Source organism: Sminthopsis crassicaudata, chromosome 6 (assembly GCF_048593235.1).
Source record: "Sminthopsis crassicaudata isolate SCR6 chromosome 6, ASM4859323v1, whole genome shotgun sequence".
Classification (NCBI taxonomy): Eukaryota; Metazoa; Chordata; class Mammalia; order Dasyuromorphia; family Dasyuridae; genus Sminthopsis; species Sminthopsis crassicaudata.
The window spans coordinates 188049662-188066239 of NC_133622.1; the positions used below are offsets into that span (position 1 = coordinate 188049662).

A 16578-nucleotide genomic window follows, 5' to 3' on the forward strand; every position below is an offset into this window, starting at 1 on the left:
GATAATTGTTTCTTGCACCACTTAAAATTATTGATGCCTTTTGTTCTTTTTAATGCCATAGACATTTTCTGATAAGGTGTCCCACTTCCCCATTCATCAAAGTCCTACTTGTAAACAAAGGATCATAAGACTTTTTTTTTTTTTTTTTTTTTTTTTGAAGAATGATGAAAACATGACTAAAGCTTGAGGATTGTTTAGCTGCAAGCAAAATAGAAAGGTTTTTTTTTTTTTTTTTTTTTTTTTCTAAATCAGAGCCAGAGACTTAAGAGTTAGAAGAGACCTTGGAAGTCATTGAATCTAATCTCATTTTGCAGATGAGGAAACTGAGGTAAATGCAGTCACAGAGCTAGCAAGTATTTGAGGTAGTCTTGTCCAGAGCTCTACCCACTGTGCCACCTAGCTATTTCTACCCATATAATTGCCACTTATGGTACCCCACTTTTCAATTTAAAAAAAGGAGAGGTATATTTTACCATCTCTCCTCTAGAGACAATACTGGTCACAGCTTTTAATCAGAGTTTGGCTGCCTTTCAGTTTTGTTTTAATTTATATTTTTATAGTCATCTTTCTTCATAACTTAAAATAGTTAACATTTATGTAGCCAAGCATTGTGCTAAACATTACACTTATTATCTCGTTTGATTCTCACAACAATCCTGTGAGGTGGGGGCTATTATTGTCCCCATTTCACAGATGAGGAAACTGAGGCAATAGGGTTAAGTGTCTTACCCGGGGTTATATAGCTAGTTAATATCTGTTGTTACATTTGAACTCAAGTAGTCCTGACTCTAGATTCGGGGTCTCTGCCCATTACTTCTCACCAGCTAGTCATTTCATTAGCCCTCTTGTCCCCTAGTCTAGAAACCATGCTCTTTCAGCTCTGGAACAGCTACCTTGGGTTCCTTACTACTTCAGACAAAACTGAAAAGTGCCCCTAGTGGCCTATTACATAGCTTAGCTGGTGCCAGCTACATTGATTCTCCAGGCATCTTTTCAACAGGTATTTCTCATTGTTTTTTGTTTGTTTTTAATTTTTTAATATTATGTTTTTCCAAATTCATGCAAAGATAGTTTTCAACATTCACCCTTGCAAAACCTTGCATTCCAAATTTTTCTCCATCTCTTCCTCCTCCCTCCTCTCCAAGGGAGCAAGTAATCCAATATAGGTTAAACATGTGCCATTCTTCTCAACATATTTCCATATTTGTCATGTTGCACAAGAGAAATCAGATTAAAAGGGAAGAAAACACAAGAAAGAAAAAAAAAGCAAACAAATGTGTTTTTTTAATATGGACATTGACAATTCTCAATTTCTCTTTTGAAAACATGACTCTTTGGGACAATCTATTTCTTTTTTACACACACATCATTGCTCATAAAATGCTTCAGCCTTTTTTTTTTTTATAAGAACTACCAGCCTTCTTTCCATTATCCTTTGGTTTCCCTGTAATCATGAATCTTCTGAGATGGTGTTCCATGATAGATAATCACAGAGCATCACTGACAGATGACCTTTGTGGTGGTGAAGGATCATGGAAAGGACTGAACAAGTGAGAAAGAAGCCACTCACTGGCCCATTGTTACTGGAACGTGCCTAATAGAGCAGTAACTCCATTATAAACAGCTCTCCTGGGAGCCTTTTATGGGACTATTTATGTCCATTTTATGGGTAAGGACACAGATTCAGAAGCTTGTGACTTGCCTAGGGTTGTGGTTTTGATTATTGGGCCTTCATTTTCTTTTCTCGTTTTAAAATGTGTTTATCATATTATATTTAAAATATTTAAAATGTGTTATCACATTATATTTTACTGTTTAGTTATTTATAAGAATACCTGAACTCCTATCTTGCCAGAGCGCCAAGTACATTGACCTGCAATTATTAGGTTTTCAATTAATTTTTGAATGATTGAAGAGATGAATATAGCCTTTTGTTTGGTCATAAAACAACCTCAGATACTTAACTAGCTCTGTGACCCTGCGCAAGTCAATTTACCCTATTTGCCTCAGTTTCCTCATCTGCAATATGAACTGGAGAAGGAAATGGCAAATCACTCTAGTATCTTTGCCAAAAAAACAAAACAAAACAAAACAAATGGGGTCATAAAGAATTGGACACAATTGGAAATAATGGAACAACAAATAACAATTTTATAATTAGAGATAGCTCTAATGTTGTAGAAGGGTATTCTGGGCTTAGAAAAGTCAGAGGACTTGGATTTGAATCTGTTCTACTATGGAACTAAGGTATTGGAGGTCTAGTTTCTCCCTCTGTAAAATGGGAATGAGCCCTCCCTGTCCTGTTTCCCTCAAGGAGCTGTGATAAGCATCCAGTGAGTTGTGATATGTAAAGTGCTTTGTAATCATAAAGTGACATATGAATGTCAGACTCAACAGAACCAAATTTCCCTAATTCTTGGCCACTTGTTCCTCTCCGTTACTTCAGCTAGGAAGAAAGGGATATCTTGAACTGTGAGCACCTGACTTCTTCTTTAGGAACAGGAGGAGGTAGAGAGTAGGGGATAAAGGCCAAGCCAGTCAAATGAGAGAATATTTGTAAAAGCGCTTAGCTCAGTGCCTGGCACACAGTAGGTAAGATGCTAAATAAATGCTAATTTCTTTCCCAAGCCAGACAGGCTCACTGACAAAACACCCCAATGTGGCTGCCATATGCTGGTAAAGCCATTTGGCCCACTTTTAGAATAGAGTAGGAAACACATCCCATTGTGATTTTTTGACACGCTCTCCAGTAGGTCAGTAGGGCCTTGTGGGTTTGAGATCAGGCTTCTAGTCTCAGCCCTTGAATCTCATTAATGACCGAAACAGTTCTGTGATACTATCTTAGTATTATCTCCTGTGAAATAAGGTCAGGAATCACGTCCTCCAGCAGTATTCTAGAAAATGATTTCAAATATTCAGAAGAGTTTTTTTTTAAAAAGATCCTATTTAAAATATCTTTCACTTTTTGTACCTCTCTTGGGCTATGTCATTTTATTCTGCTTTGTAGCCATTATATATTTACAATGACAATTTGTAAGTCTAAGTTTTTGGTTATTATTGTTATTACTATTATTATTTTTTTTCTTATTCAGTTGGGTTTCAGTGGGGTTTTTTGTGACCCCATTTGGGGTTTTCTTGGCAGAGAAGCTTGAGTGATTTGCCATTTTCTTCTCCAGCTCATATTATAGATGAGGAAATTGAAGTAAATGGATTAGGTGACTTGCCCAGAGTCACACACAGATAATAAATGTCTGTGGTCAGATTTAAGTCCAAGTAAATGAATTTTCCTGACTCCAGGACCAGGACTCTATCCGCTGCGCCACCTAGCGGTTCCTGTATTTTTAGAGTAATTTACAAAACATCATATACTTATGATCATTTTTACATGTACTTTACATCCCATTTTAGAAATTTTCTTTGTTAAAGGAAAAAAGGTGTATGTTAGTACAATCCTGGCTGCAGATTTCTTGTCCTGTTTTATTTTGCCATCTGGATTTTTGGTCATAGTTATAGTCATTGTGTATATTGATTTTTTTTTCTTTTTTTTTCCTTTTTGGGGTTAAGTGACTTGCCCAGGGTCACACAGCCAGGAAGCATTAAGTATCTGAGATCAAATTTGAACTCAGGTCTTCCTGACTTCAGGGCTGGTGCTCTCTCCACTGCGCCCCCCAGATGCCCTGTGTATATTGTTTCTTTTAGTTCTTCACTCTATTACTTCATGAGTCTGCCTATATTTTCTCAAATTCTTTTTATTTATTGTTCTTTAGGACACACTATTCTTCATTTATCACAATTTGTTTACCCTTTCCTTAATGATTAGGCACAAAATTTGTTTCTAGTTTTTTGCTAAACAAATAGTGATGCTATGAATATTTTCATGGGGATATCTCTTCTTGTAATTAGTGACTTTTCTGGGGCATAAATCACTGGTGGGATTGCTGGATCAAAAGTATAAATGGTTTTATAACTCTTCTGCACAATTACAAATTACTTGATAAAATTCTTTGCCCCCTTCTAACTCTGGAAGCAGTATGCTCTCATGCCTTGTTTTTCCTACATTTCTGTCAACTCTAGACTTTCCTGACTTTTAGAATTTTTACCTATTTCATGAGTGTGGGATTATATTTGGATCACATTTCTGTTATTATTTGCAGTTTTGAACTATTTTAAAGATGCTGGTTGGGAGCTTATAGTTCTTTTGAAAGGTTTTTTTCTTATTTAAAAATAATTTTTATTGATATTTTTTGTTTTATGTAGCTATTAAAATTTCTCCTACATCCCTCCCCTCCTTTCTCCCAGAGAACTATCCCATTTAAAAAAGATTTTTTTAAGAAAAAAAAAGAGAAAATCTTCCCAATGAAACTAATCATTATATTTAAAAATCTGAAAATATGTGCAATATTTCACACCCATGGACTTACCACTTTCTGCTACAGATTGTGGGAATGAATATAATGTCTACTATGTGAAGAACTATTTATTTTTCACTTACAAAATCTATAATTTAGTCTTTGGCTCAATAATTATTTGGTATTTTTGCTTTTAATTTAGGCCTTCATATTTTATTTGTATTTTGTTATTGATTTTTATTGCATTATTGTTCATAAAAGATGAATTTGAATTTCTATCTTTTTGTATTTATTTATGAATTCTTTGTGTCCAAGCATGTGATTAATATTTTTTCATAAATAAGATTTAAGAAATTTTGATTTAAATTGATTTAAAAATTGATTTAAGAAATTCCATAAGTATAGCTTTTCCCTGTTTAATTCTGTAATTTCTTTCTTGTTTTTCTTTCTATTGAATTTGTCACACTGACAGAAGAACTTTAAGGCCTCCTAAAATTTAATGTTTAATGACCTAGGAGTTTTTTGATTATCTATCTATCTAACTATTTAAACACCTGTAGTGTTGAAGGACATTTTTTAAGCAGCCCTTTGCATTTCTCCTAAAATTTAATGTTTTATTATCTAGGTGTTTTGTTCATTTTGATCATCCATCTATCTATCTTTCCATCCTTCCATTTATCCATTTATCTATGTATCTATGTATTTATGCATCTATCTATAAAGAGCCTTCAGTGTTACATTGAGAAATTTCTATTTAACCCCCAAGACATTCGAATTGTGCTCCTATCTGAATATGGGAACAAAACGAGTAATGCAATCACTTTGATAAAATTATCTTTTCTCATGGATCATGATACAGCAGAAAAAGCATTTATTGGGAATCAGGGAGAACTGGCTCTTCTACTCATCAGTTATGTGACTGTGAATAGACAGTTCCTTATTCTGAGACTGTTTTCTGCCCTATAAAATGGAGATAATTAGCCCTTCCTGCCAGCCTCACAGGGTGGTTATGTCTGCTGCCAAGTATGTGTAATGTAGATACCCCTCTCCCTACTTTAGAGTATGAACAAATATCCTCTAGGAGAAAGTTGGCTTACTGTAAAAAAAAGATTTTAATTGTCTTTTTCACCAGAAGTGAGTACATACAAAGGCCTGAACCTTTAGCTGCCTCATCTTCCTACCCAGCTTCCATGTGTCCATGAATGCATGGTACCTCTGTCCCAAGTAAGGGGGGAGTAGACTCTCATTTTGGGGAAGGGAAATGTTGTCGGACTTCAGTCCTTGCTATATCTTCTTAGTAACTATCCCTTTGTAAAAGCTAATAGAAGTTAATTGGTTAAATGATATTGGAGAGCACATTGGATAAGCCTTCATTAATAAACACATGCCTTTTAGGATTCCCTCTAGAACTTGGAGGGGAGAAAAGTAGAAGATGCCCTCTGGAGGTCTGATGGGCTAGACTTAGTGGCAGTTAGGATAGTGAGCCCAGAACCTTACTTCTCTACATTAGCTTAAAATTGTATTACCTTTGAGCATATGTGGAATCTTTTAGATACATGAAATTATAGGTAGTTATATCTCCTTATTGATATTAGTAGGATCACTGGATTTAGAGCTGGAAAGCTGGAAAGGCTTTCAAGAATATTTTATCCAACCCCTTTCATCTACAGTGGTATAATTGAGGGTATCACTAGTTTTATCTTTGATAAAACTTTCAGGATCTTTGCAGTAAAAAGTTAATTAATCTACCAAATTCCCAGAGGAAAAAAGAGCAGAATCAGAAGCCAAAGAACTTTTAGAAAGTTAGAGGATATTCCTCATAAGAGTGGAAAGGACCCTATAGACTCTTACTCAAGATCTGAGTTGCTGGTCAGGGTCTGCTCCTAAGTCATTAGATGAATTTAGACATATCATTTCCCTTCCATTTCTGCAAAATAGGAAGGGAATAAACATTTATATAGAATCTACTATGTATACCGTGTTAAGTGTTTTTATAAATAGTATTTCATTTGATCCTCATAATAATTCTGTGAAGTAGGTGCTCTTATTATCCTCATTTAACAAGTGAAGAAACCGAGGCAATTAGAAGTTAAATAATCTGCCCAGGATCATACGGTTATTAAGTATATGAGGCTGAATTTGAACTCAGGACTTCCTGACTCTAGGTTAGGAACTCTTATCTAGCCACATATAAGAATGATACCTACATAGGAATATGGGTTTCATGATATTTACATTATTTACATCTTGAGATGGTTTTGATGTTCAAATGAGATATATGCAAAATTCTTTGCAGCCTTTCTTTAAAGCCTTGTGTAAATGATAACTATTGTTAATTCAATTAACTACTTAATTCATTAATTTATCTGGTCTCTTCTGGCCCAGATATACTATACTCTCTGTTGTCTCCTAGCTCTAACAGTTTCTTTCTTATGTCCTAAAGGGACAGAGGCCATGTCTTCTATGTCTAATTTAATCTTTGCATCTTCCTCAATGATTGAATTTTCATACATAGCAGGGACTTAATTTTTTTTCCTTGAACCTGTGATTTCAATGATGTGAGGAACTTCCAATGAGAAAACACCTTTTATAATACAGCTCAGCACTTTCTCCACAAGTTAAGAGTCTTAAAAATCTGTTTGGGGGCATGAGAAGTTAAGTATCTTGCCCAAACTCACACCACTGGTGTGTGGAGGAGAAGGGGTAGGAAGGGATCCAGGCTTTATTAATGAGGTAGGCACTGTACTAAGAATTTTACAAATATTACCTCACTTGAGTCTCACAACAATCTGGGACATAGATGCTATTATTATCCCCATTTTATAGTCGAGGAAACTGAGGCAGACTTGTAATATAGCTAGTGAAAATCTGGGATTAGATTTGAACTCAGATATTCCTGACTCTGAGCCAAGAAGGACATGCATAGGTAGGTACTTGATAAATGTTTCTTAAATGAATGGGTGGTTTTGAGTCCCTTCTCTAACCTATTTTTCTTTCTGTGGATGTGCTCTCATTTATCAATATCTTTTCTAACAGGTAGCACCAAGAATTGGAAACAATGGCTCGAATCTGGTTTGGCAATACCGGAGTTCAGTGGGACTATTGTGTTCTCTTGCTGTTAGAGACGGTCATTAATGTAGCCTAAAACCTTGGCTGCCATGCCATACTGGTGGATTGTCTTGAACTTATGGTCACTTAAGGTTCTCCCCCACCCCTTGACCAATGTATTCTCCTACTAAGTACTGACTTGAATGCAGCTGCTCTCCCACAGGCTTCTCGGCACATGGCAATCTGCTCAGTCTTTTCCAGAAGCTTGTCCATCTTAGCTTGCTTTTCCCGGATGATCTGGTCTCGTTTTTCTTCTTCATCTCGTTTCTGTTGTTGCTTCACCAATAGCAACCGTTCCTGAAGTTCTACCAAGGACATTTCCCCCATGAGACCATAACCAGCATCCTAGAGAGGGAGAGAACAATGGAATAATCGGGATGGAAATGTCCTACTGCAAAATGGAGGTGGCTGAATTTCTGAATTGGGATGTTTGCTTAAAGTAATTAAGAAATTAGTGTCATTGTACACATATAATGTATTTAATTTATACTTTAACATATATAACATGTATTGGTCAACCTGCCATGGGGGGGGAGAAGGAGGGGAAAAATTAGAACAAGGGGTTTGGCAATTGTCAATGTTATAAAATTACCCATGCATATATCTGATAAATAAAAATTATGATAAATAAATAAATAATAATAAAAAAGAAATCAGTGTCATATTATGGTGAGACAGCCCTCTTTCCTTCATGGGAATCCAGGCATGTAAAATTTCATCACTGTGTAGAGCCAACAACAATCCTATCATTTTATGGAGGTATAAACTGAAAGCAACAAGGTTAAATGACATGCCCGAGATCATGTCATGACTTAGGAACATGATTAGATAAACAGAAAAAGCACTAGCTTTGTAATCAAGGAGATCAGGATTTTAATTCCACTTCCACCACACCTACAAGTTTTGTGACCAAGAGCAAGTTCCTTCTCCTTTTCCTTCTCCTTTCTTAGTGTCAGTTTTCTTGTATGAAAAAGTAGAGCTCATAATTCTTATACTTCCTACTTCTTAAAGTTGTGAGAAAAACACTCAGGTCAAAAGAAATGTGGTTACTTTGTAAGATTAAAAATTTCATCCAGGTGGATATTTCCTTCATACTCTTGTAGGTAGTTTCATGGGTTTCTCTGGCTGAACCAATTCCTTCTCTGATGGCCAACCAAAGATGGCGATGAGCTTTGTTGCCCTTAGCTAGGCTGGTCCTCAGACAGAAAGCACAGTTGTTAGGTTCCTATTTCAAGATTTCTTAACTTGAATCAAAAATCTGCCAGAGGTTATACTTTCCTGGTAAATTATTTGGGAACTTGGCCATTTCCATGCCATGAATGCATAGGGTCACAGATTTAGAGCTGGAAGGAACCTTAGAGATTTTACACATGAGGAAACTGAGGCTCAGAAAGTATTACTGACTTACTCAACATCATATGAGACTCCAAATGAAAGACCTGGGATCCAAAACCAGGTCCACTGCTTCTTAGTCAAATGCTCGCTCTTATACCTTATACCTTGGAGGAGGGATTCAGTGGAAGGATGTGTGAGTTATCATTGGTATTAGGGATGGAGCTAGAATCTAGGTCTCTTGAATCTCAATTGAGTCCTCTTCCTTCATATTATGGTTCTAGCATATATGTAAAATACATTGATATCCTAACCTTAGCCATTTCTGAATGATAAATCATCAAGAAAAGTATAGAGAAGTGGTATAGAGAAGGCAAAGGATGGATTTTGTCATTGTTTTCGTTATTGTTTATTAGAGCTTATCTTTATTGGGAAGAGAAAGAATTCTGTAATTTGACTTTGGGACAAAGGAGAGAGAGAATGTGGTCTCTAAGGGTCAATAACTTTTGTTTTCAGGGCTTTTCCAGCTCAAACAATACCAGCTGGTTGACGAGGATGATATAATGAGTGTTTAATCTTGCCATCTGGCCAGCTCTTGGATGGACTTTTCAGTCTCATATATGGACTGGAACTCAACAATACACTTGCAAATGTTTTGTATCCTCGAACTGCCTCTGTGACAAGCATATCTCCTTTATTTTGGAGGCCAGCTGATCAACATTCACATAACTTTGGCAATTATGTGGAGAATAGTTTGGAGGAGGAAAGAGCCTGGGGTAGGAAGATTATTAGGGATGATAAATTGAGATAGTCAAAGAAAAGGTGATGAAGATGTGAACTGATATAAGTAAAATTAGTTTGGGAGTAATGACTAGAAAACAGTATATTCTACTTGTGTCCAGGAAGTGAGAGATTAGATAGTAAGAAAATGGTGGTAAGGGAGATGCTACATTTGCCCAGGAACAGGGATTGTAGGACTAGTTGGTTCTTATTATTAGTGAAGAAACCAGTGTAATTGGCCCAGAGTTATCTGGAGCAGTAAAACAAATAGCTTTGCAAAGGCTACTATCCCTACCTCCTACCAAAGTGATAAAGTAGAGGAGAAGCCTCCTCCAGGGTATTATTTGCAATATTTGTTTTACCATATCAAGTTTGATCATGTTCCCATCCCATCTTCATCTGAAACAAAAACCAGCAGCCCACAATGTAGATAGATTGTGTGGAATAGAATCTGAATTTATAGCTTTTGACACAAAATCACTGTGTTGCTATATGAGTATTGTCTGGGATAGGGACATCCCTCAAAAGACTACAAATCAGCTCTAAGGCATCACCTTTAACTTCAGGTCTGCTCTGACCCCAAGTCCCAAATGCAGTTAAGATTCTTGAGTTCCATACATCAATGTGCACTGATTGAAAGAGAAGGGAAAAAACTGGCTACAAGATGCACCAACATATCCTAAAGAAAAAAAGACCTATATGTATAAAAATATTATAGCAGTTCTTTTCTCAGGGCAAAAACTGGAAATTGAAGGGTGCCCTTCAATCGGGGAATGGCTGAATAATTTGTGGTATGTGATTATGATGGAATGCTTTTGTTCTATGGGAAATGATGAGCAGGATGCTCTCAGAAAAAACCTGAAAAGTCTTCCATGAACTCAAGCAAAGTGAAATGTAGTATATACAAAGTAACAGCAATGTTCTGGGATGATCAGCTGTAATGACTTTGCTATTCTTAGCAGTACAATGAACCTCTGAAGAATCTATGATGAAAAATCCTATCTATACCCAGAGAAGGAACTGACTGTGTCTGAATACAGGTTGAAGCATACTCTTTCTCTCTCTTTTTAAACTTTATTTTTCTTGAGAAATGTTTTAGGGTGGAAGATCTATATTTTCTTTCACCACATGACTTTTATGGAAATATTTTACATAACTTCACATGTTTTCTTAATGGGTGTTGGGAGTAAGGATAAAAGAGAGAATCTGGAACTCAAAAGTTTTAAAAACAAATGTAAAAATTCTTTTAAATGGAACTGGGGCAATAAGCAAATAAATAAATAAATAAATAACTCCCTGAATATATATATATATATATATATTTTTTTTTTGTTTGTTTGTTTTTGTTTGTTTATTTAAAGTAATTCCAATGAAGGAAGAAAGCAGTAGGGAGATCTAGAAATCATAGCAGATGAAATCCAAGAAAGGAGCTTGCAATAACAATGATGGTTGAATCACAAAGCAAGCTAGCAAGGTGAGTTTAATGAAAGGAGGATGAGTTGACCCAGTTACTATGATGAGATACTTAACTAGAAGATAACACAATCAAAAAAAAAATGGGAGAGTTAAAGTACAAGTGGGGGAATATAACAATTCTATTGTATATGAAGAAAATACCCTTAATATGAGGAAATCCAAGAGGCAGAGTGGAGAAGAGTACTTCAAACTCATTCTCAAATATCTCCTTTCCACACATATTTTTCACTTTCTATTATTACTCCAGTAAGTTCTCACTGCAATTGCCGTCTTCTTCCAGCAACTGACCAGCTCTTAGAACATTTTCTGATTCTTCAGATATCTCTTCTCTCCACTCCCATCTTGTAGAATTACAGACAATAATAGTTCTCCTTGTAGCCTTCCAAATGTATCCTCTTCTGACTCACTTTGGGCTCTCACAATTAACCCTCTTCTCATGCAAATGTATTCAGTCAGTACAAATGCTAGTCCATTATCCCTTTTCCAATCTCTGAAACACCATCCATGAGAATGATTCCTGATACTCTTAAATAGACTTTGGGAACACTGGGCAACTCTGGGCTCCAACCCCAAGTGCTCAAAATGGCCCTTAACATTTTGAATCTCTTGACATATAGTCTGATGAGCTTGGTTCCTGACCAGGCAAACTAAGCTTTTATAACAGAGCACCTCTGAAGTATCCCCTTTCTGCACTCCTTAAACACGACACTCAGCTTCTTCTTAGAGCTGCAGGTGAGTGTCAGATGGATCACGTGAGCAGCAAAGGTAGAAAGCAGTCCTGTAACGGGCTCAGCAGCTTCATCAGAGGAAGTGCTATGCTCTATGAGCAAAACACAATTAAATTAGCTCAGAAGAAATGAGAGATGCGCAAAATTGGAGATGCCACCCCAAATGTTCAAAGGGAGTATTTGTGTCCGACCTGTGGCAGAGCAATCCAAGTTCATATTGATCTGATCAGCCACAGTCGGCCCCATTGAACTCAACTCAACATAGTGATGTCATTTTGGTCCTCTTCAAGAACGAAGGACAACAACCAATGAATTCCCTCCATTCTAAGCGTCTTTCCTAGGGAGCTGACATGGTACAGAAAGTTTCAAAATCTGGACAACATCTACCATGGAGACTATGGAGACATTGGGGAAACTAAATCAAGATTTGAACAATTGAACCAGATTCAAAATTGCAAAATTATATGGCCCAGATAAACCAAAGAAAGAAAAACAGGACAGAGTTGAAGCGAAGGAAGGGAATTTGGTCTAAAATTACCTAGGAACTGTATCAGTCAAACCATTTGGTGGCCAGACCACCAAATTTTTTAGTTCTTGTGAGATCATGGGTTATCTTGCTTTACATGTCTCTATATCAAGCATTTAGTGTATGCTGAAATGAATTAAGTTTTGAACTAGAAAATGGAAGACTTAATTTTCTGGTTTTGGTGATTTCTTTTTATTTCTCTTAGTTATTTTTAAAGTAAAATTTTCTCCTAAAAACCAAAACCAAAACCAAAAACTCTTGTCTCTTAATAAATTACGGGGAAAGTGGATTTACCTCTCTTGAAAAATACAAACAGGCTATCAGTATATGTCTACTGGTCTTTACAAGGGGAACCCCAAAATGCTGACTCTGGGGAACATTAAGCTCTACCCTGAGAGATCCACCCCAGGGAATCAAGATAAAATGATTTCATTCTGTTATCTAGGTGGGGCTAGTTGAGTACAGGACCACTCCTACTTAGCCAGAGCTGGAGATTCCAACTCTATAGAGTTGGAAATTAACTCAGAGACACTCATTCAATCCAAGATTTTCTATTCTGATTCCAGTTCAAACAGCTCCCAGCCCCTATCAAGAGCTGCCTCCAGCTTCTAGCCAAGGTTTCAATTATAAAAAGAGGCAACTTGGGGCTCACTCCTGGCAGAAGATCTAAAGTAGCTTGCTCAGCTGCAACCCTCTGCCCGCTGAAATGACATTCTCCTTCAGTGTTACTCCTTCTTTATCTCTCTCTCCTATTTCTCTAACAAGACCTTATTCACTTTCTCTGCTAGGATAGGATTTTTCTGCTAAAAACTTTATATCCCTCTGTTGGGATCTTGCTACCAAGGAATTCAGTCTTTCTAACAAAGGCTGACTTCCCAATGCCAATAATAAACTTTTTGCCACTCTAGCTTTCTGGGTTCATAAATTCCTTTACAAAGGACCACTGCACCGACCAAAGGGGACAACTCCCTGCCCTGAGCCAAACCTCATCATTTGGAGACACAACCTCAAAACTCTTCAGTCTGACTCGATGGCAATTGTGAGTATCTCTGCTCCAGAGTTAATCTAGAACAGCCAAAATCAGTCAGTCAACAGCATTTATTAATCCCCTACTGTATGCCAGGTACTTTGCTAAGTGCTGGGAATATGAAGAAAGGCAAAAATAGTCTATGTCCTGGAGGAACTTACATTCCAAAATGGGAGACTTCAAGCAAACTACTATGTTGTTGTTCACTCGTTCAGTAGGTCACAACTCTTCATGACCCCATGGACCAGGCCCTTCTAGTCTCCATCATCTCTCAAAGCCTGTCCAAGCACATATTGTTCAATTGTTATTTCTGTAATACTATATACCCATCTCATCCTCTCCTACTTTCTTCTCCTTTTGCCTTCAATCTTTCCCAACATCAAGGTCTTTTCCAATGAGTCTTATCTTATTATATAGCCAAAGTATTTAAGCTTAAGCTTAAAACGATTATGTACACACAAGCTATATATAGGATAAATTGGGAATAATCTCAAAGAAAAGATACTAGTTTGGGGAATGGAGTATGGGGAGGAAGAAAGATTCCTAAGAGAGGTTGGCTGAGACTTGAAGCCTGGGAATGGAGATGAGGAAGAAGGGCATTCCAGACATGGGGGACAGTCAGTGAAAAAGGCTGGATTTGGCAGACAGCACATTGTATGTTTTTGCTTGAACAGAATTAAGTATGAATAAAACTGGAAAGGTGAAGGGCAGCTTCAGCTCCTTTTTGCTCTTTGGAATGCATTATTTCATTCTCTACTGTGTGAGGACAAAATAGTTTTGTGCTATTCAAAAGTCCTTCCCCTTATACAGGGTTTCCCAAAAGTCTTGGTGCAATATTAATTTTTTTAAAGTAGATTAAGTAAAAATTTTAAAATAGCTTAAGCACTAATGCTTTTAGGATATTCTATAATGAAGGTCTTTCTCCTGTTCACTTGCAGAGTTTATTATTCATCATTGGCACTGTTTAAATTTAACCACTATGTGTACTGAAGTTTGCAGCATAGGGTTTCTTTGCAACCTTCCCTTACCCTGGGTGATCTATAGATTCTTTTGCTTGCTTTGTGTTCATAAGTTCTGGACAATTTTCTTATATTATTTATTATATTACAGTGTTCAAGTTTTTTTTTTTTTTTTGACTTGTCATGTTTTTCTAAAGAGAGTTATAATTCTTAAGTTGTTTCTATGCTGTCTTTGAATTCAATCTGATTTGCTTGTGGTATATAGTTGTTGTTTTTTTTTTTTTAAACTTTTCTTCTTTCAAATTATCCAGAACTTCTATTTTTATTCCAGTTTCCCTCTTTTGATTCTGGATGCCAGTTCCCTTTCCTTCAGGCCTGATGGAACGTCCACTTTCCTGTTCCCCCATAGACATTGCCAACTTATCCCACTTCCCTCTGTTTTTTAGTTCTCTGGCCAACCACAGTCACTCTATCACCCACGGCAAGACAAGCTTCTCCCTGTCCTATACTCCCCCACTCTGATTTCTGCACATTTTGGGGGGAAAAGTTGAGAATTACTGCTTGTTGCACCAAATGGTGAGGTAAGGGCAGAAGCAAGGGCGGGATTAGCTTGTAGAGAGTGCACCAGCACTAAGGGAATTGCTGAATGGTACACAAGCATTTGGGTCAGACTCTACTTGCTTATGGGAGTCAGTAGGGGAGGAGGACTGAGTGATGAAATTAGAAAATAGCCTTTTCTGCTGTGGGTTCATCGAGTTGTTACCTCATTAGAGTTCTTGGGGTCTTAGCCTATGGAAATAATATTTACAATTGCTTTACCTGTTGTGTATAGTTTTTATCTGAGAGAGATAAGAGGTAAGGAGTAGCAGATCTAGTCTTCCATCTTGTTGGCCATGGAACCCAGAAATTAGAAAGAATGTTTTGTGGTACCACATTAATTTTAATTTTCAACCTAGATTACTTTTGCATAATAAACCCTCAATGTGTTTTACATTCTGGACAGTTAGCTATTCCTGAAATTTTTCTGTCCTTTCTTGCCTCCACACATGGTCGGTCATACCACACATGGAATATATTTCTTCCTCATCTCCACTTGTTAAAATATTTATCTTCCTTTAAGGCCTTTCTGCTGCAGATATCACTTCTTTCTTAAAGCCTCCTTGGACTCCTTGCAGCTAAAGACCATAGAGTGGTCCCTCTTCATTCAAATTCTGCTGGAGCACTTTGTCTGGATCTTTCTTTTCACCTTACAATGTTCTATTTATACATATATGCATGTATATATACATATATATGCTGTATATGCATGTTTCCATTCCCTTCCATATAAATTCTTTGGGGAAGGGGACTCTAGTATTTTTTTTCTTCTTATTCTATCTTGCACAGTGGAAGGACTTAATAAATATTTAGTTGAATTAAATAGAATTAATTTTTACAATTAATAGAAATATCACTGTATGAATATGAGACACTCTGGACAGACTTACCCTGGTAAAGTCAAACAATTGCTCCTTTATCACAGGAAGAGATTCAATTGTTCGGAGTTCGTGGATTCGTTCACATTTTTTCTTGCTATCTTCATTGTCAATCTCCAGTTTCTGCTCATGTAGTTGTTTGATCTCCTGAATCACTTCCTGGGCTTAAGGGGAAAATAACTGATTTTCCATGGTGCAGAATATTGTATAAGGCATATATATATACATACATACATACATATATAAAAATAATGGCAGGAGGTGCAGAATACCCATCTCCTGAGACTCCCAAGTAAAATGTAATGTAGTTAGTACAAGGATTGCTCCCCCCACCCATTCTGCTCCTGACTCCAAGCCATGTCTCAGTTGCTGTCTCATTTTGAAATTTTCCTTAATGGCTAGGGCCTTCTTGCTCTGGAATATACTTTTGTCAGGTCAGTTGCCTTTTCCCATTGGTGAATTCCTCTAGGAGTCTCCATTTTATGGGATTAGGATGGAGGGAGTTTGCTAGTCCTGGCCCTACTTCAAAATAATGCTTCTGCATTATATCTCTTAATTTCTTTCCCATCCTTCCACTCTGCTTTTTAGTTCTTTTTTGTGCATTGTCTTCTCTCATCAGAATCTTTTCATTCTTCTCCCTTCCCTTCCCTTCCCTTGCCTTCCCTTGCCTTCCCTTGCCTTCCCTTCCCTTCCCTTCCCTTCCCTTCCCTTCCCTTCCCTTCCCTTCCCTTCCCTTCCCTTCCCTTCTTTTTTCTTTCTTTCCCTCCCATCTTTTTTCTCTTCTTCCTTCCTTATCTCCCTTCTCCCCTTTCCTTCCC

The 16578-nt window shown here is 37.0% G+C and overlaps 1 protein-coding gene across 5 annotated transcripts in view; it reads right to left on the reverse strand.

Annotated features, from left to right (window-relative positions):
• Nucleotides 1-16578, reverse strand: part of CFAP99 (cilia and flagella associated protein 99) — a 175910-nt gene that overhangs the window by 17629 nt on the left and 141703 nt on the right. For all 5 annotated transcript variants that reach the window (XM_074276858.1, XM_074276854.1, XM_074276857.1 and 2 more), the window contains 2 exons: nucleotides 15773-15924; nucleotides 7597-7802 (listed from right to left, as the gene is read on the reverse strand). In XM_074276858.1, coding sequence (XP_074132959.1) covers nucleotides 7597-7802; nucleotides 15773-15924 — 358 coding nt within the window. The remainder of the gene's footprint in view (nucleotides 1-7596; nucleotides 7803-15772; nucleotides 15925-16578) is intronic.